The sequence below is a fragment of the Phyllostomus discolor genome, chromosome 13, assembly GCF_004126475.2.
Source record: "Phyllostomus discolor isolate MPI-MPIP mPhyDis1 chromosome 13, mPhyDis1.pri.v3, whole genome shotgun sequence".
Lineage (NCBI taxonomy): Eukaryota > Metazoa > Chordata > Mammalia > Chiroptera > Phyllostomidae > Phyllostomus > Phyllostomus discolor.
Genome location: NC_040915.2, coordinates 13,549,533 through 13,569,996, shown reverse-complemented (window position 1 = coordinate 13,569,996; position 20,464 = coordinate 13,549,533). Strand labels below are relative to the sequence as shown.

The window sequence follows — 20,464 nt, the reverse complement described above, 5'->3', positions numbered from 1 at the left end:
AATTAAAGAGATGGAAATATATATTCCATGTAAATGGGAAACAAAAGAAAAGAGAAAGCAGGGGTAGCTACATTCATATCAGAAAAAATGGACTTTAAGTAAAAAAATATTGTAATAAGAGACAAAGAAGGTCATTATATAATGATAAAGGGTTCAATTCATCAAGAAGAAATAACACCCAGTCAGGGTACATGCCTGGGTTGCAGGCTACGACCCCCAGCAACCACACATTGATGTTTCTCTCTCTCTCTCTCTCTCTCTCTCTCTCTCTCTCTCTCTCTCTTTCTCCCTCCCTTCCCTCTCTAAAAATAAATAAATAAAATATTTTTTAAAAAGAAGAAATAACAGTTATAAATATACATGCACCCAACATCAGAGTACATACTACACAAAGCAAATGCTAACAGGTCTGAAGGAAGTCATGGAAAACACTACAGTAATAGTAGGGGATCTCAATACTTCACTTTTGTCAATGGATAGATCATCTAGACAGAAAAATCAATATGGAAACATTGAATTTAAACTATGCTTTAGGTCAAATGGAAATAACAAGTATATTCAGAGCATTCCATCTAATGGCAGCAGAATGTACATTATTTTCAAGTGCACATGGAACATTCTTAAGGATAAATCATATGTTAGGCCACAAAACAAGTCTTTGAAAATTGTAAGACTGAAATCATATGCAGTATCTTTTCTGACCACAACAGTACAAAACTAGAAATAAATAACAGGCAAAAACCTGGAAATTTTATGTATATGTGAAAATTAAACAACACATCCCTGAAAACAAATGGGTCAAAAATGAAGTCAAAAGGAAATTTTAAAAATCTTGAAACAACTGAAAATGAAAATACAACATACCTAAACCTATGAAATTTAGTCAAAGCAGTTCTAAGAGGCAAATTTATAGCAATAAACACATACATTAAGAAAAATGGTGTCACCCATATAGAATCTAAAAAACAAACACATAGGCTCTCATTCTGGTGGTTGCCAGATGCAGGGGATGATGGATGGATGAAATGGTTGAAAGTTGTTTAAAGTACAAACCTGCTATAAAATAAATAAGGTAAAAACCTGTTATAAAATAAATAAGTCAGAGGAGGTAATATACAGCCTGGTGACTGCAGTTAACAACACTATATTATATGTCTGAAAGTTGCTGAAGAGTAGATCTTAAAAAATCATCACAAGAAAAAAATTTGTAACTATGTATAGTGATAAGTTTTAACTAGACTTATGAAGATTATTTCACAATATGTACAAATACTTAATTATTACACTGTATGCCTAAAACTAATATAATGTTATAGGTTAATTATACCTCAATTTAAAATTAAATTAAATTAAATTAAAAAATAAATGTTTAATAAGTGAATTTAATTAACAAATGTTCAATATAAGAGTTGGGAGGATATTTCTAACTAAACCTGGAGATTTTAAAATCCATAAAAGAAAAATAAACATATTTTAATATAGTAATTTAAGTACACTTTTACATGGCAAAATGTGCTACAAACAAATTAATATAAATTATAGAGAAGAAAAGATATTTTAATGTAGGCAGGAGATAAAAGTTAATATCTGTATTTTACAGAGAATTTTTCCAAACTGAAAAATAAAAAAGTTACCATTAAAAACTGAGTAAAGAATTTAATTAATAAATTTAAAAAACAAATACAAATGAGATTATGCTCAAATTCTCTGGTAGTATATAGGAATGAGACATCATTTTATACACATTTGTTTTCAAAATGTAAGGTCACTATTTCTTTTGGGGACAAAAGGGAGAGTGCTCACAACCTGCTGATGGAACTTAAAAGTACTACAAAAGACTTGAACAGTAACCTAACAACACATTTTAAAATTAAATTATTGATACTTTTTGATGCAACAATTCCACATCTGAAAATTATTTTGTAGAAATAAAAAAACAAAAATTTTAGAAATATGTAAAAGGGTAGTGCAGAATGTTTTATGAGGAGTATGTAAAATGATAGTACAGAATAGTACAGATGAATAACCAAGTATATAAATGATACATCTACACTTGAGAGTACTATACAGCTATTGAAAGTATCAGATTTGTAGAAATTTCCACAAGAGGTTGGTAACTGAGAAATATAAAATGAATTCTCATCTATGGTAATAAACTTTCTAAAAGAAACAATAACAGAAACCCACTAGGTGTACACGATTATGTGACTGTGAACAAAACGTGAAAGGAAAAAATTACAAGGGTTTTCATATAGAAACCTGACAGGGGGCGCTGCTGTGCCTGCAAGAAAACGGGGTGGGACCAAGCCAAGGTTTCTTAAAAAAAAAAAAAAAAAGAACCTTTAAAACGACATTTGTACAAAAAAAATTTTAGACTCTTTAAAACAAAACATGTATGTAGGTATATTATAAATTTTTAAAATAAAGAACTTTAAATTTTCTAAATTAGCTTCATTTAAACGAATGTTTTCAAAATGTTTAAGTATTCACGATGTGTTGCTTTTTGCAAATGCTCACACACACACTTACCAACTATTAAGAATACAATAAAACAAAGGATTAGTATTATTGACAATTTATACTGATTCAGACTGAGATTTCAATCTGAAGAATAAGTAAATAAATCTTGTCGACAACACTCACTAAATACCATAAAAATAACTAGCATCAATTTAGCAAAATTGACATCGGAGAATCTTAAACCAAAAACTGTGAGGAAGGCGAAAGTAGACAACTTTAAATAGGAGCTCACCTCTTTCAAATGTTCTAAATCTGCTTCGCGTTCACCTGTTCTCTCTGAGGAAATCAGACAAGGAGGTAGGCTGGGGCTGAAGGCCATGAGGTCCGTCTTGGGCGGGCCCTCCCCAGAGCACACCCTCTGCCGCCTCTGCTGCGAGTACGACCAGCTCCCCACCGCGCTGGAGCACACCAGCACCGGCTTCCCCGGCGCGCACGCGCCCTCGGTGGGCGGCGCTGAGCACCGCAACGCGGTGTAGAGCAGCAGCGTGAGCACCAACAGGCTGGACACCGCACAGATGGCAACGATCAGGTACACGTTCACAGCCACCAGCGACACCTCTGGGCCCGTGGCGCCCGCTGACATCCGCGACGAGTCCTTCGGCGCTAGGCCGCTATCCACCAGCGACAGCAGCACGGTGGCCGTGGCTGCCAGCGCGGGTTCTCCGTGGTCCTTCACCAGCACCAATAGGCGCTGTCGTGGCGCGTCCACCTCGTCCAGGGTGCGCGTCGTGCTAATCTCGCCCGTGTACAGCCCCACGCGGAATGGACTGCGCGCACCACCCGCTGCCGGCTGCAGCTCATAAGACAGCCACGCGTTGTAGCCAGAGTCCGCGTCCACCGCGCGCACCTTCGCCACCACGTGGCCCGCACCCACCGACCGAGACACCACTAGCTCTCTCTCCCTGCTGCCCCCTCTGCCCGCCCCAGGCGGCAGCAGCGCGGGCGCGTTGTCGTTCTCGTCCAGCACAAACACCTGCAGCGTCACGTTGCTGCCCAGAGGAGGCACGCCCGCGTCGCGCGCGCTCACCTGGAACTGCAGCAGCTCCAGCTCCTCGTGGTCCAGAGGCTGCAGCGCGAACACCTTGCCGCTCTCCGCGTGCACAGACACGTAGCTCGACAGCGCACGCTCGCCCACCCGCCGCTCCACCAGCGAGTAGGACACCAGCGCGTTCTCCTGCGCGTCCAAGTCCCGCGCGGACACCGTGAAGATGTGGCAGCCGGGCGGGTTGTTCTCCTTCACGAACACCGTGTACTCGGGCTGCGCGAACGTGGGCGCGTTGTCGTTCACGTCTGCCACCTCCACGGACACGCTGGCGGTGGCTGACAGCGAGGGCGAGCCCCGGTCCCTCGCGGTCACTACTACAGCATAGTCCGCCACGCTCTCGCGGTCCAGGGCGCTGTCCAGCACCAGAGAATAGTAATTCTTGAAGGTGGACACCAGCTTGAAGGGGACGTGTGGTGTTAGTGAGCAGGTCACCTGCCCGTTAGCTCCAGAATCGCTGTCGGACACTCTGATCAAGGCGATGAGGGTGCCCACCTGAGCATCCTCTCCCACAGGGAGTGACAGAGAAGTGATGGTAACTTCAGGGGCATTATCGTTTATGTCTAGTATTTCCACCAAAACGGTACAATGACCCGCCATTGGAATATTCCCCTGGTCAATTGCCTCTATGGGTATTTCATAAAATTTCTTTTCTTCAAAATCCAGTTTACCTTTTGTCTTAATTTCCCCACTGTTGGGATTTATAATGAATGCATTCAACACTGCAGGCGATACGGGCCTTCTAAATGAGTAGATTATGTCTCCATTTATACCATCATCAGGATCTGTGGCATTTAGCTGGAACACTAATGTTCCATTAAATGCGTTCTCTACAACTCTCACCTTGTAAATGAATTTGTCAAATTGTGGGGCATTGTCATTTACGTCCAGAATTGTGATCAGCAGCTGAACTGTGCCAGTCAGCTGGGGTTTACCTCCATCAGTGGCGGTCAGTAATAACCTATGTTCCTGAATTTCCTCTCTGTCCAAGGATTTCCTCAACACAAGTGATAACGAAGACATTTGCTCAGGATTGTTTTGTGTGTCCAAAGCAAAATAATCGTTGGGGTCGATTTGGTAGGTCAAGGCTGAGTTTACTCCAATATCTGCATCGGATGCGCCATCTAGTGGAAACCGAGTTTCCAGAGGTCTAGATTCTGCAATGATTATTCCTTTCTTATTTTCAGGGAACACCGGCGGGTTGTCGTTAATGTCTTTCACTTCCACCTCCACGTGGAAAACCTGCAGCGGCCGCTCCACCACCACCTCCAGGTGGATGCTGCACTCCGCGCTCCGCCCGCACAGCTCCTCGCGGTCGATCCGAGAATTCACAAACAAGATGCCATTCTGCAGGTTTACCTCCAGAAGGTCTCCGTAGTCTTCGGACGCCACCCGGAACAGGCGCGGCACCAGCTCCGTGAGCTCCAGCCCCAGGTCCTGCGCGATGCGGCCCACGAAGGTGCCGTGTTTGGCCTCCTCGGGGACCGAGTAGTGGACCTGGCCGCTTCCCGCCTTCCAGAGTGCAAGGAGCAGAAGCGAGATCAGCAGACGTCGGGCTCCTGGGCCTCCTCGCCAGGAAAACAGCATGGTACACTCAAAAGACCTCAGAGATACCTTAAGTATATAGAATATCATACCTCAAATGGACTCTCGAGATCCCATTTTACGCCCTTCTATTGTGGGAGGATTCGCTAGAGGTTTTCTACCCTATGCCAAATTTTCTGCAGGAAGGAAGCAGAGGCTTTTTCTTCGGGGAAACGTTCTCAGTGAAGAGCGACACCATGCGCATGAATGTGTAAGTGTAAAATGATTCCGTTTTCGCGCTCTTCATTTATATAGGGGTTTCTTTTCTTGCATTTCGTGATGATTTTCAATGAAGATACGAAATTAAGGATTAAATGTTTTTCTTCCAGAAACAGTAAATTACTGAACTCTACTTAACATTGAATGTTAGTTGAAATTTGGTCGATGAGTTTTCTTTTTCCACAGATATATTTTTGCATGTGTAAAACTTCCATGCAGAATTTTAAGAGAAAGAACACTCTACATTTGCTTTTGGAAATCAGCCTCTACTTCTGTGAAGCTTTGAAAGTTTTGGTGGGAATGTCCTTTTCCTGTAATATATTTTGAGATCTGCTCACACAACCACCATCGACTCCAAATGGAAACATGACCAATTACATAATAAAACAGATGAAAATGGAAAATAATGGTGCGCAATAAGCCAGGTTTTAAGTAAGTACATCATATTTATAAATTCCCCCAAATATATAATGAAATGTGGATTTGTATTTGAAGTAAGTGCCTAATGTGTGTAGGGGTTTATATGTGGGTGTGTGTGCATAAACACAATAATTTAGACCATTTAGCTATAACAATGCTTTAAAGTTCTGGATTCTCTTTGTATAAAACAGGCAAAGAACTAGCATGCTGAGAACTGTGTTTGATAGAATTTAAATTAGTATTAATAGGTTAAACTTCCCTCTTCCTTTCCCCATCTTACACCATCACTGGGGAATGTCTTACTATTATTTAAATTGATTGACTTTCTAAGCAACAACTGATTGACACAGATGTTAACACAAGGAAGAGAGGAAAGGAACTGTTGCTTTTATCTATTGTTTTAACTACCTTTACCAGGCCCCAAAGTTCCAGGCCAAATAGTGCCATGAAAGACATAGAATAGCTCCCATAATTCTCTGATCTGTTCCGTGCACAACTCTGTAGGAAACAATAGTTGGGTTCACTTCTGTATCTTTGCTCTACTCTGAAAATGTGGGTGAAGTATTTGGTATTCTCTTCCTTTCAACATCCTCTCCTGCTCCATTACTTTTATTAACATAGCTTTACTCTTATAATGGGAATAATCCCTTGATTCTTTCTAATTGTTCTTATTTATTCGGCCCTACCTTGTCTCACTTATCTTTCCACCTAACCTGGACTAACAAGTCAACCATTTAAAGCATGCCCTTCCAGGCACTCACCCACTTATACTATTATACCTCTAACATTTTCTTTAGTTTCCAACACACAACCTAACTATCCATTTTCTCCATTCTTCCTATTGAGCTTCTCAATATAAGATAGGCACTTAGCCCTGATGCCTATAATCTCCACAGGTTTACTTTCGCTTTTACCTCAATACAACCTTCAGGTGAAGAAATTATTAATTATCCCCTCATGCTTACAGAGATTCTTTCATATTCTTCTCCCTCTCATCTCAAATTCCCAACCTCATTCTCACCATCTCTTTCTCAGATGATTCACCCAAAGAGGTAAATTCTATTCATCACTCTATTTATCAACATGAACTCAACAGCTCTCTTCTCATATCAACATTTTCTTCACAGTCTCTATTTTCATTCCCTACTAAGGAAAAATGTTCCCCACCTTTCAGGCAAACACTACACTCTTTTAAAGTTATTTTATATTTTATTCTCCTTCATATTTTTTATCCTAATCTTCATTCTTTTTCTGCTTATCTCATGCTCAGAATCTTCTTGATTCTTTTTCTCACACTCAAATATCTTTAACTAATACATATACATATGCATATATATATATATATATATATATACACTTTTGAAAAAAAGGCCTGTTCTTCTATCTCCTCTTTACCTTTAACTTCTAACATTTACTTGATCTATTGCACTTTGAGTTTTATTTCAGGTGTCAACCATCTTATTATGCTTTTAAGCCTACTATAATAGATTCAGTGATGACTCTCCAAAAGATATACCCACATCTTAATCCCTGGAACCTCTGAATATTTCTTTTATATAGCTCTCCCTCCCAAAACATGATTAGATTAAGGATCTTGAAAGGAGGCACTGATCCTAGATTATACAAGTGAACCCTAAAGTACAGCCACATGTATCCTTTTCAAACAAACATATGGAGGAGAAGAATAAAAGGCAATGTGACCACAGAGGCGGAGATTGAAGTGGCGTGGCCACAAGCCAAAAAACTCTGACCTCTGTCAGAAGCTGTAGGAGACCACAGATTCCCCCTTTGAACTCCAGACCAAGTACGGCCCTGCCAACACTTTGGTTTTGAATCTCTGGCCTCCCCAAACTGTGAGGAAATAAGTTTTTGTTGTCTTAGTCCCCCTAGTTTTTGATAATTTGTTGCAGTGGCCCCAAGAACATACCTACCCATCTAAATTCTTTACTTGAACACATTACTTTTCAATTTTCTTTTTTTAATTTTTAAAATTTGTTGATTGATATTAGAGAGAGAAAGGAAGGGGAAGAGAGAGAAATTGATTTCTTGTTCCACTTATTTAGGCTTTCATTGGCTGCTTCTCGTATGTGCCCTGAGCAGGGGTCAAACCCACAACCTTGGTGTGTTGGGACAATGCTCTCACTAACTGAGCTACTGGGACAGGGCTACTTTTCATTTTTCCATCTCTCTTTGGTGATTTTGTTTCTCCATGGATATATTTTTTCCCTAAGAGAATGATTCACAAGTACACATCTGTAATCTCCAGAGTTCCAGATCCATATTTCCAATCACAACTGTATTCTCCTAGAACCTCAAGAGTAACTATTTTTTAAATGTTTACTCTTCATTCCCTGGCTTCCCAAACAACACAACCTGTTTCTCCAACTCTATTCTGCATCTTGGTAAAGGAAATCTCATTCACCCAAGTGACCAAACTAAAGAAGTTAGTGTCTACTTTTGTATTTTTTATTATGATTGTATTGAGTTGGTCCCTATCTGGCTGCTTCTCCTTTACCCATGCCTCTTCCACTTGTTTCCCTTAATCCATTTCAACTGTGACAATTTAAGTCTTCACTACTGGATACCTACAGTATTATACAATATTTTTATTAGCTTTCCTTCTTTCAGAATCTCCCCTGCTCCAGTCCTTCAAGTGCACATTCACTAGAGCAAAGAGCAAACTCTGCTCATGCATTCATACTTATCTCTCTGTCTGTACCACCTTCCTGTTGAAACGTTAGCCATCCGCCAGGCACTCTTCAATAAACATCGCCTAATCTCTGGAGCCCATCCCATCTTCTACAAGGGAGGGAATCACCCAAGCAGTTTATTTAATACCATATATTCATTTCAAAAGTACTGATGGAACATATGCTCTATTCCACGGCCTAAGTAAAGATATGTGAGAGAGCGGTAGGCAACAGGCAGAAAAGCATAATGACTTCACTACCAGGGTGAGGGGTTTAAGGTTTACTCTCTGGTCAAAGAAAGTTCCCAGATATTTTTGTGGAAGAAAGTTGAACATGCAAAATGCACTTAGAACATTCACGTGATAATAATCTCAGAGAAAGAATATGTCGTGGTGGCTTTGGACCCTCCAAAATGGGGTTTGAGCCACTTTGAACTTTCTATGTGGCTTAATATTTTGGTTTCTGATCAGAAAAATGACCATGATAAATATTCTACTGGTATATTAGGGCTGATTTGATAATTAAGTGAGATGATTTGATAATTAAATGAGATAATTCGATTAAATACTTAACACAGGTCCTGGAAAATAATAGGAGATGAGTAAGTATTCTAAGATTTTTATTGACTAAAAATGTCATTAATTGTAAGGTGCTTCATCATTCATGTGCTACCAAAGAAGTAAAGCAGCTAGGTAAATTATTATAAACCATCAATTATGTGATGCATCCTGACTTTTGTGATTATAACATTTTAAATGGAAATTACTTTATTACATTTTATGTAAATAAAGATAATATAATAGCCAATTCCACTTGAAAGAAAGAAGGCACTTTGTGTGAATAATAACAAAAATATTTCATCTTAGAATTAATGACATATAATTATTATTGATAAAATATGAGGAAGAGCATTGTACTGAGATGTGAATGGTGACCAAGGAGACTATTTTACAAGCCTGTGCACAAATTATAAAAAAAAAAAAAAAAAAAAAAAACAGTAAAAAAAAATCCAGTAGATGGTATTTGGAAACTCTTTGTATTCATCTTCCAAATTTTCTGTATTCATGAAACTAAGCTCAAATCAAAAACAAGTGTAAGAGTTAGCAAACACCTAGACAGGTTTACTGTAGTGGACTAATATTTTCAAGGCCAGTCATTCACAGATGATAGGAAAAGTGATAGAACTATTAACAGAAATGTTCACAGCGTGGTGATCAATGGCCTCCAGCTCATCTACATACTTCATTCGTCAAGACATGAAAAATTGGGCAAATACATGAAAGGTCAAGTGACTAAGAATGAAGATGCCACAGAAGTGGAAATATTGACAGTTTAAAGGATAGCATGGTGGGGGGGCGGGGGTGGAAAAAAGAGTGTATGTATACCCTAACAGAAAGTTCTAAAAAGAAATAAATACATATCAATAACTTACTTCACTGGAATAATTTAAACAATCCTTTACCGATTGTGGAAGGCTGGGGCTGAAGGCCATGAGGTCGGTCTTCGGTGGACCCTCCCCAGAGCACACCCTCTGCCGCCTCTCCTGCGAGTACCAACAGCTCCCCACCACGCTGGAGCACACCAGCACCGGCTTCCTCGGCGCGCTCTCCATGGGCCAGGTTGAGCACCGCAGCGCCGTGTACAACAGCAGCGTGAGCACCAACAGGCTGGACACCGCGCAGATGGCGATGATCAGGTAACTGTTCATGTCCACCAACTCCAGCTTTGAGTCCGTGGCCTCTGTCGATATCCGCGATGAGATCTTCGAAGCCTGACCACTGTCCACCCAGAGACAGCTGCATTGTGGCCGTGGCCGACAGCGCTGGCTTTCCGTGGTCCTTCACCAGCACCAATAGGCGCTGGCGCGGCTCGTCCACCTCGTCAAGATTGCGCGTCGTGCTGATCTCGCCCGTGTACAGCCCCACCCGGAACGGGCTGCGACCACCACCCGCCGCTGGCTGCAGCTCATAAGACAGCCACGCGTTGTAGCCAGAGTCCGCGTCCACCGCGCGCACCTTCGCCACCACATGGCCCGCGCCCACAGACCGCGACACCAGCTGACTCACAGAGCCACCCCCGCCGCCCATCCCAGGTGGCAGCGGCACGGGAACGTTGTCGTTCTTGTCCAGCACGAACACCTGCAGCGTCACGTTGCTGCCCAGAGGAGGCACGCCCGCGTCGCGCGCGCTCACCTGGAACTGCAGCAGCTCCAGCTCCTCGTGGTCCAGAGGCTGCAGCGCGAACACCTTGCCGCTCTCCGCGTGCACAGACAGGTAGCTCGACAGCGCTCGCTCGCCCACCCGCCGCTCCACCAGCGAGTAGGACACCAGCGCGTTCTCCTGCGCGTCCAAGTCCCGCGCGGACACCGTGAAGATGTGGCAGCCGGGCGGGTTGTTCTCCTTCACGAACACCGTGTACTCGGGCTGCGCGAACGTGGGCGCGTTGTCGTTCACGTCTGCCACCTCCACGGACATGCTGGTTGTGCCTGACAGCGAGGGCGAGCCCCGGTCCCTTGCGGTCACTACTACAGCATAGTCCGCCACGCTCTCGGGGTCCAGGCCGCTGTCCAGCACCAGTGAATAGTAGTTCTTGAAGGTGGACACCAGCTTGAAGGGAACGTGGGGTGACAGTGAGCAGGTCCCTGCCCGTTGGTGCCAGGTCAGGGTCAGACACGCCGATCAAAGCAATGACAGTGCCCATTTGAGCATCTTCTTGAACCCTTAGTGACAGCGAAGTGACCATTACCTCGGGCGTGTTGTCGTTCTGGTCTAGAACTTCCACCGGAACCCTGCAGTGACCTGCCATGGACGGAATCCCTTTATCAATGGCACTAACGTGAATTTCATATTCATTATTCTCTTCAAAATCCAGTTTCCCAAAAATTCTGATTTCACCTGTTTCTGGATGTATTGAAAACATACATTTTTCTCTCGCTAGCAAAATCATTCTGATTCCGTAGGAAATTTCTCCATTCAGTCCTTCGTCTAGATCAGAAGCATTTAGTTGAATCACTCTCGTGTCGCTGGGGACACTTTCAAACAGCACTGCTTTGTAGCTGGGCTTATGGAACGCTGGAGCGTTGTCATTCACGTCCAGGATGCTTATTTGTACAGGAGCAGAGCTCATTCGCGCCGGTTTACCGCCATCCGAGACAGTCAGCAATAAATTAACTTCTGGCATTTCCTCTCTATCCAAGGACTTGGAAGAACCAGTTCCGGCAATATACTTTTATCGTTTTTTGTCATTATGTTGAGAGTAAAACAGTGATTTAGACTTAAGCTGTAAGTCAGAAGAGTTTACCCTGATATCCGCCTCAGAAGCGTCCTCTAGAGGAAAACCAGAGTCCAGGGGTGCAGATTCAGAAACGAGTACCGTCTGTTCTCCTGCGAACTCCGGCGGGTTGTCGTTAGTGTCCTTCACCTCCACCTCCACCTCCACGTGGAAAACCTGCAGGGGCCGCTCCACCACCACCTCCAGGTGGATGCTGCACTCCGCGCTCCGCCCGCACAGCTCCTCGCGGTCGATCCGAGAATTCACCAACAAGATGCCATTCTGCAGGTTTACCTCCAGAAGGTCCCCGCGGCCTTTGGACGCCACCCGGAACAGGCGCGGCACCAGCTCCGTCAGCTCCAGTCCCAGGTCCTGCGCGATGCGGCCCACGAAGGTGCCGTGTTTGGCCTCCTCGGGGACCGAGTAGTGGACCTGGCCCCTCCATGCCTTCCAGACCGTAAGGAGCAGAAGCGACAGCAGCAGACACCGGGCTCCTGGGCCTCCTTGCCTGGTAGACACCATCGCAGACAAGGAGGTCTCTGAGGTAGCTGTGTACGTTGTAAGGAATCGCTCCTCGGGAAAGTTTATGAGCCGTCTCCCTTTACTGTAGGTATATTTAGTCAATTTTACCCATAATTCCGGTTGAAGTGGAGTCGATCGTATTCTGTGAATGGCTGGAATCTGGGCTCGGAGGCAAATTTTTCTCTTTTCACCTTTTGAGTGTGCAGCGACATCATGTGTCTGATTGTGTATGTACAAGAAAAATCCTGAGGTTCTTTTTTTAGTTTAGCCACTTTCTGGGTCACTTTAAATCCTTTTGACTTTTGGATATTTTCATAAACCATTTGTAAATGTCTATCTTTAAATATATGCTACTGGTGACAATGCACATACACCTCTATCATTTTGCAGTTTTTTTAATATTCTGCTTCATAGTCTATTATAAAATAATATTTGACATAGGTATGTCAGAAACTACTGTTTAGCTATCATATAGAATAAAATGAAGAATAATATCACCACTCCTGCCACTATATTGCTTACATTTCAGATTTGTAATGACTTTTATTGTACAGAAGCACTTCACTGTAGGACTTCAGGAGAAAGTAAAAAATTCTCTCATTTAGTAAAGGAAAAGAAACTTAATATTTCATCCATTCACATAAATTGTTTCACTCACAAATCTGGTGAATACTAGAATTCATAAATATGGAAGGAAATATTATTTTTTATTCTTTGATGCTTGAATGTAATGACTTTTCATACAATTGCTGTCATTCCCATAACATGTCAAGATGAGGCTTGGGCACAGATGTTGGAAAGTTTTACTCTAGCGGGTATAAAGGTTTTCATGTAAAATGTTAAGTCCATGTCTCCAAATTTCACAATATTCTAAAGTGGTAGTGGAGATCTCGTGAAATGTTTTGGAGCCTAAGCTCATTGACTAAAATCAAAAGAATATGATCTTCTTAATAACCCCTTGGTTTCCCTCTAAATTCCCCCCTTCAGGACACTTCATTACTCAGAACGTGCCTCTCCTCAGAAAACTAGGTGACTGTGCCCCAACCGTGTGACTCAGTTAATGGGGTGTCATGTCACAAAGTGAAAGGTCACTGGTTCAGTTCCTGGTCAGGGCACATGCCTGGGTTTGTGGCTTTGTTCCCTGGTCCAGCAGATTCGAGAGGCAACCAATCCATGTTTCTCTCCCTCTCTTTCTACCTCCTTTCCCCCCTCTAAAAATAAGTAAATAAAATCTTACAAAGATTAGGTAATTATGATAAAAGGAAAAGTCAAAATATTTTCCGTAATTTTATTTATTAATTCAAAGCCAGCTTTAAGAGAAAATAAAACTAGTAAGATCCCACAGCTAGTTGTGAACAAGTAAATGTAGATTTTATAAACTTACTGAAATTTAATGCAAAAGTCTTTAAACCAATAATTTGTCACCATTCCTTCCATGTATAATAGGAATAAAGGGAACTGAGATATGAAATCTTTACAGCACCAGAAAATAATAACCATGAATGGTTCTACAAACATAAAATAACAAGTCAGCTATAAAACTGGCTCTTAATTAATCAAAAACACTGATTAACTTTGAATTCAATGCTATCAAATTATTAAATTGTCTAATATCACCCCCAAGCTTCTTCATTTTCTATCTTCCATTTTCAAAAATAGTCAATGTGCCATAAATGCTAAGAACTGTACTAAAAAAAGTGGTGTGTTCAAAATGAGTTTGTTTTACATATTACCCTAACAACTCCTAATTTTGAATTAAAGTCGCAGCTTCGGGTTTCTCAGACTCCACACATGAGCTAATTCCTGCTCCACCATTATGTAAGGAAACAAGCTTGTAGTTTTCCCACTCTACTGAGCAGGGAACTAAAATGTGGAATATATACAAAATATACAATATAATATTATTCACCCTTTAAGAGGAAGGAAATTCTATACATGCTACCTGTATGGTCCTTGAGAACACTATGCTAAGTGAAATAAATCAGGCACAAAAAATACTCTATGATGCCCTAGCTGGTATGGCTCAGTGGATTGAGTGCTGGCCTGCAAATCAAAGGGTTGCTGGTTCAATTCCCAGTCAGAGCACATGCCTGGGTTGCAGGCCTGGTCCCCAGTTGGGGACATGTGAGATGCAACCACACATTGATGTTTCTCTCCCTCTCTTTCTCCCTCCCTTCCCCTCTCTCTAAAAATAAATAAATAAATAAATAAATAAAATATTAAAAATACTCTATGATATCTGGTTTTTATAATATTCACTTATATAAGGTTCTAGACTAGTCAAATTCATAGAGATGGAAAATAGAATGGTGGACTCTAGGGGCTGAGGAAGGGGGACCTGTGGAGTTATTGTTTAATGAGTACCGAGTAAAATAAAAGTGGTGTGTTAGGTAGTTCTCACATACCGTTAGACATAATTAAATTATTCAACATATAGGAACACCTAGATTTAGTTTACTAGCTAAACAATTGAACTAGAAAATAAGTAGTTTGAAATAATTATACAACTAAGAATATAATCCTGCAATATATAGAATAAATAAAATAACACTAAGTTTTTAAAGATTAGTTCATGTAGTTTGAAATGATCAAAAATGTTCTTAATTACTTATATACTGTAAATACAATGATTTACAGAATGTTAAACTACTTAAAATATTTCAATATCTTTTTAAAAGATTTTATTTATTTATTTATTTTGAGAGAGGGAGGAAGGGAGGAAGAAAGAGAGGGAGAGAAACATCAATACATGGTTGCCTCTCACACACCCCACACTGGGGATCTGGCCCACAACCCAGGCATGTGCCTTGACTGGGAATAGAACTAGAGACCCTTTGGTTCGCAAGCCAGCGCTCAATCTACTAAACCACACCAGCCATGGCTCAACATCTTTGTTTATTAAGTTCTAATGACCTTGAGTCATTCAAAGAACTTCATTTAGAAGTTGATAACATTGTATGCCCTACCTAACATGCACATTTATTATATTTACAGTGTCATAAAAGATGTGGTTTAACCACTTTGAGTCTGAAATATTTCATATTTTAATCTGATTGCCTACTTCGAAATAAAGAATTTTTAGGCAATTAATACTGAGATACAAAGGTTCCCGATGGGAGGTCCAAGAATGGGCTTTGGCATGGGGTCCTTCACTATTATGCCAAATGGTATGCTGTGGAATTTTAAGGGGAGAATGGCCACTTGTGACTTCTGTTGGTTTCCCAAAGAGGTCAGTAATGGACCACCCTACATGCAGCTACGAATCACTGAATTAGAAAAATGACCAAGACATAAATGATTTTTGCTACAATCTTCAGATGTGGTTATATGGGATGGAAGGACAATTTCATGAACATTTGAAATAAAGCATTGAAATATAGGACCTTTAAAAGGTGAAATGCCCTGGTTGGTGTGGATCAGTGGATTGAGTGCTGGCCTGCAAACCAAAAGGTCACTGGTTTGATTCCCAGCCAGGGCACATGCCTGGGTTTCTGGCCAGGTCTCCAGTAGGGGTATTCTGAGAGGCAATCTACGGAAGACGTTTTTCTCCCTCTCTCCTCCCCTTCCTCTCTCTAAAAATAAATAAAATCTTTAAAACATGAAATGCATGAAATCAATTGTTGCCAATAGGTTTCACATTATTACCATATTTTGCCATGTATAATGTGTACTTGTTCACCCAAATTTTTGAGGGAAAAATAAGGATGCCTTTTATACATGGGAAGTACTAATTCCGTATCTATATAAGTGTTTTTAATTGTTTTATTTATGTTTATACATTAAAAGTATAACTCTAGAAAGTAATAACAATATCCATATGAAAAATAACACCCTGGAATATGATAATTGGTTTTGTTTCTGAATATAAATAAATAATTGAATTTTTAAAAATTTAAATGAAAGATTTTATTCCTGAAAGTATGGGCCAAAAACGTGGGGGCACATTATGCATGGGAGGGTATTATACATGACAAAATGTGGCAGTTAACTTACATTTTTCTAAGTAAACCTAAAAAAAAAGAGGAAAAATACCAACTAGCATGTTTTGCAGATATGATAAGCCTAAACATATGCCTTCGGCAAGTTTGAATGACTTGGTTGAGAACTATAAGCAACTTTATTTCCCTAGTTTACTTTGGAAGCTTGAATCTGGGAGTTCTGAGTATGTAGTAGATAAATCCCTACCTGTTTCATGGAACAAAATTAAAAATAAACAGAACTCTTAATGATATTATTTCTATGAAAGCAGCATACTAGAATGCAAGACTGCCTTTTTACTGCAAATAATATTAAAGCAAGTTTTATCTTATCAGTAGAGCAAAACTAGGGGTTTCTGATGGGCAATAAATGTACGATGCATGTTTAACACCACAGAAAAGGAGATGTAAATCCTCTCCATTCTAATAGAGTGTTGTGTCTTTAATACAAGCCTGAAGTGAGAAAAGTCAAGTGATCTAATAATATGAAAATATTGAGGCAAACGTCTGTTAAAAGACAAGGAGAATGAGAATAGTGATTACCTACAATGCCAAGGGTTAGAGATAAAGTGACCTAAGTAGGTGGTGATAAATAGAAATATTTCTAATAAAGTGATAACGGGAAAGTCAATCTTGCATTTTCTAACATATTCTAACAAGATATTAGAAGAAAGAAGACATTTATTTGCTAAAAGTTCAGATTCTTCATATGATCAAAATTGTATCATATGGCATTTCACTAAAACATTGTTCTTTGAAAGAATACTCAACATACACACAGTAGTTATTAAATTTTTCTATAATAGGAACTGGATTGTTTTAAATTTTAACTTAGACTTCAACATAGAGGGAATCTATAGAACTCACCGGCCCATGATAATTTGATCCTGCCTCCTGCCTTTCGCCTCCATCTTCTCTATCCAGGCCTGGAGGAAGGCTGGGGCTGAAGGCCATGAGGTCCGTCTTGGGCGGGCCCTCCCCAGAGCACACCCTCTGCCGCCTCTGCTGCGAGTACAACCAGCTCCCCACCGCACTGGGGCACACCAGCACCGGTTTCGCGGGTGCGCACGCACTCTCCGTGGGCGGGGCGGAGCACCGCAGCGCTGTGTACAGCAGCAACGTGAGCACCAACAGGCTGGACACCGCGCAGATGGCGATGATCAGGTACACGTTCACGTCCACCAGCGCCAGCTTTGACTCCGCGGCCTCTATCGACATCCGCGATGAGATCTTCGAAGCCTGGCCATTGTCCACCAGAGACAGCTGCACTGTGGCCGTGGTCACCAGCGCGGGCTCTCCGTGGTCCTTCACCAGCACTAGCAGGAGCTGGCGCGGCTCGTCCACCTCGTCAAGGTTGCGCGTCGTGCTGATCTCGCCCGTGTACAGCCCCACCCGGAACGGGCTGCGAGCACCATCCCCTGCCGGCTGCAGCTCATAAGACAGCCACGCGTTGTAGCCAGAGTCCGCGTCCACCGCGCGCACCTTCGCCACCACATGGCCCGCGCCCACAGACCGCGACACCAGCTGATTCACAGCACCGCCCCCGCCGCCCACCCCAGGCGGCAGCAACAGGGGCGCGTTGTCGTTCTCGTCCAGCACGAACACCTGCAGCGTCACGTTGCTGCTCAGAGGAGGCACGCCTGCGTCGCGCGCGCTCACCTGGAACTGCAGCAGCTCCAGCTCCTCGTGGTCCAGTGGCTGCAGCGCGAACACCTTGCCGCTCTCCGCGTGCACAGACACGTAGCTCGACAGCGCACGCTCGCCCACCCGCCGCTCCACCAGCGAGTAGGACACCAGCGCGTTCTCCTGCGCGTCCAAGTCCCGCGCGGACACCGTGAAGATGTGGCAGCCGGGCGGGTTGTTCTCCTTCACGAACACCGTGTACTCGGGCTGCGCGAACGTGGGCGCGTTGTCGTTCACGTCTGCCACCTCCACGGACAAAGTGGCGGTGGCCGACAGCGAAGGTGAGCCCAGGTCCCTCGCTGTCACCACTAGCTCATAATTCGCCACGCTCTCGCGGTCCAGGGCGCTGTCCAGCACTAGTGAATAATAGTTCTTGAAGGTGGACGTGATTTTGAAGGGAATTTTGGGAGTTAAATAACATATCACTTGTCCATTGACACCGGAGTCACGGTCGGCTACACTAATCAACGCAATGACGGTGCTAGGCTGAGTGTCCTCTGGGACTGGGAGAGACAGGGAAGTCACCGTGACTTCAGGGGCGTTGTCATTGGCATCTAAGATTTCTACCCAGACTGTACAGTGACCTGCCATCGGAGGATTTCCCTTATCTGTGGCTTGCACTGCAATTTCATAGAGTTTGGTTTTTTCATAATCTAAAGTTCCATTGACCCTCACCTCTCCATTAGTTTCATCTATTGTAAATAAGGGTTTTCCACCGGGCTTAACCGACAGCATGGAGTATGTTACCTCCCCATTGATTCCTTCATCTCGATCTGTAGCGTTCAGCTTTATCACAAACGTTTCACTAGCTGCGTTTTCCATTAATTTCACCTTGTATTCTGATTGTTCAAACTCCGGATCATTGTCGTTTGTATCCAAGACGTGGACATAAAGTTGAACCGTGCCAGTTAGCGCCGGTTTCCCCCCGTCTGCAGCCGTCAGTAGCAAACTAATTTCGGGAGTTTTCTCCCTATCTAGAGACTTCTTTAGTGCAAGTGACAGTCTATTAGTCTGCTTACTATTTGTTGGTAATTCTAAAGAAAAAAACTCATTTTGACTTAGGCTATAAGTCAGTAAGGCATTCTCTCCTACATCCGCATCGGAAGCGCCCTCTAGAGGAAACCGCGAGTCAGGTTGCTTAGACTCAGAAATCAGCAGCTTCTGTTCTTTCAGCGAGAACACCGGCGGGTTGTCATTAATGTCCTTCACCTCCACCTCCACGTGGAAAACCTGCAGCGGCCGCTCCACCACCACCTCCAGGTGGATGCTGCAGTCCGCGCTCTGCCCGCACAGCTCCTCGCGGTCGATCCGAGAATTCACAAACAAGATGCCATTCTGCAGGTTTACCTCCAGAAGGTCCCCGCGGACTTTGGACGCCACGCGGAACAGGCGCGGCACCAGCTCCGTCAGCTCCAGCCCCAGGTCCTGCGCGATGCGGCCCACGAAAGTGCCGTGTTTGGCCTCCTCGGGGACCGAGTAGTGGACCTGGCCGCTCCCAGCCTCCCAGAGTGCGAGGAGCAGAAAAGACAGCAGCAATTGCTGAGTGACGAATGCCCTTTTTTGAAACTCCAACATCGCATACGACATTGACTTGCAAAATAAGATTATTTACACTTACAGCACCAGAGGCTCCAGTTTCAATTTTAAAATCTCGCTGAATTTTTGAGACGCTTTAAAGGATCCGTTAACAGTAGCGACCGGCATGATGGAGTCGTTTTGAATGAGGCGTTCGTGGATGGTCAGACCACTCCTTGAATGAACTATTTCCACCAAGTAAAGAGCGACACCTTGTGCCTGAAATTGTGAGTACTGTACACTAACTACATCCCATACCACAGAATTTTACTTAAAGAGGGAAAAAATTAATTTCCTGTTTCATGCGATTTAAACCCAAAAATATTATTTTCAAAGAATTTACTCATGTAATATTCAGATTTTAAATCATTATGTGGGAAATGGCATTTTAGTCTAGACTAACATCAAATTTAAATTTTTGTTCCTATGTTTGATTTGGAGTTATAAAATTATTTTTACTTATCTACATATATACAGAGAGATCAATTCTAAGAGAACTTAATGAAAAACTATGGTTAAACACTTCTTAAAGATATTCTTCCTCATACAAAAATTTGAATTGTTTTACTTCAGTCTCCCTTGTTACTTTGCCTGCTAGGAAACTCAAAGGCAAAATTAAAGTTTTCATAATAACTATTTAGCCTTTAAGTCTTGCATATTGTGTTCGCATATATGTGCACTTGCCTTCTATTTACATTTTCCTTAGCTCTGAATCTTTATTATTTACATTTAATTGTTATCTTATTGTAAACACCTTCCTATCCATTGCAAAACAATAAGAAAAACAAAATTATATTTTCAAATGTGGTAGCTTAAACATAGAATTCACAAGGGAAACATTTATTGATGTAGATTATATTTACATCTCATGTAAATTTTCTATTCTCATGTAAATTGCATTACAAACTGTATAATATGAGGTATCAAAATGACAATTTACGTAATGGTGTCGATGAGAGGAC

At 42.3% G+C, this 20,464-nt stretch overlaps 1 protein-coding gene across 7 annotated transcripts in view; it reads right to left on the bottom strand.

Moving 5' to 3' along the window:
- The window catches only part of LOC114509084 (protocadherin alpha-C2), a 167,826-nt gene that overhangs the window by 92,933 nt on the left and 54,429 nt on the right, over nt 1-20,464 (bottom strand). The window contains exon 1 of one of the 7 annotated variants that reach the window (XM_036013746.1): nt 2,753-5,393. The exons of 5 other annotated variants lie outside the window; for them this stretch is intronic. In XM_036013746.1, coding sequence (XP_035869639.1) covers nt 2,753-5,197 — 2,445 coding nt within the window. In that variant the 5' untranslated portion in view covers nt 5,198-5,393. Of the gene's footprint in view, nt 1-2,752; nt 5,394-17,005; nt 19,182-20,464 lie in introns of those variants that run through there. One more of the 7 variants, XM_028527666.2, reaches the window with a different exon arrangement.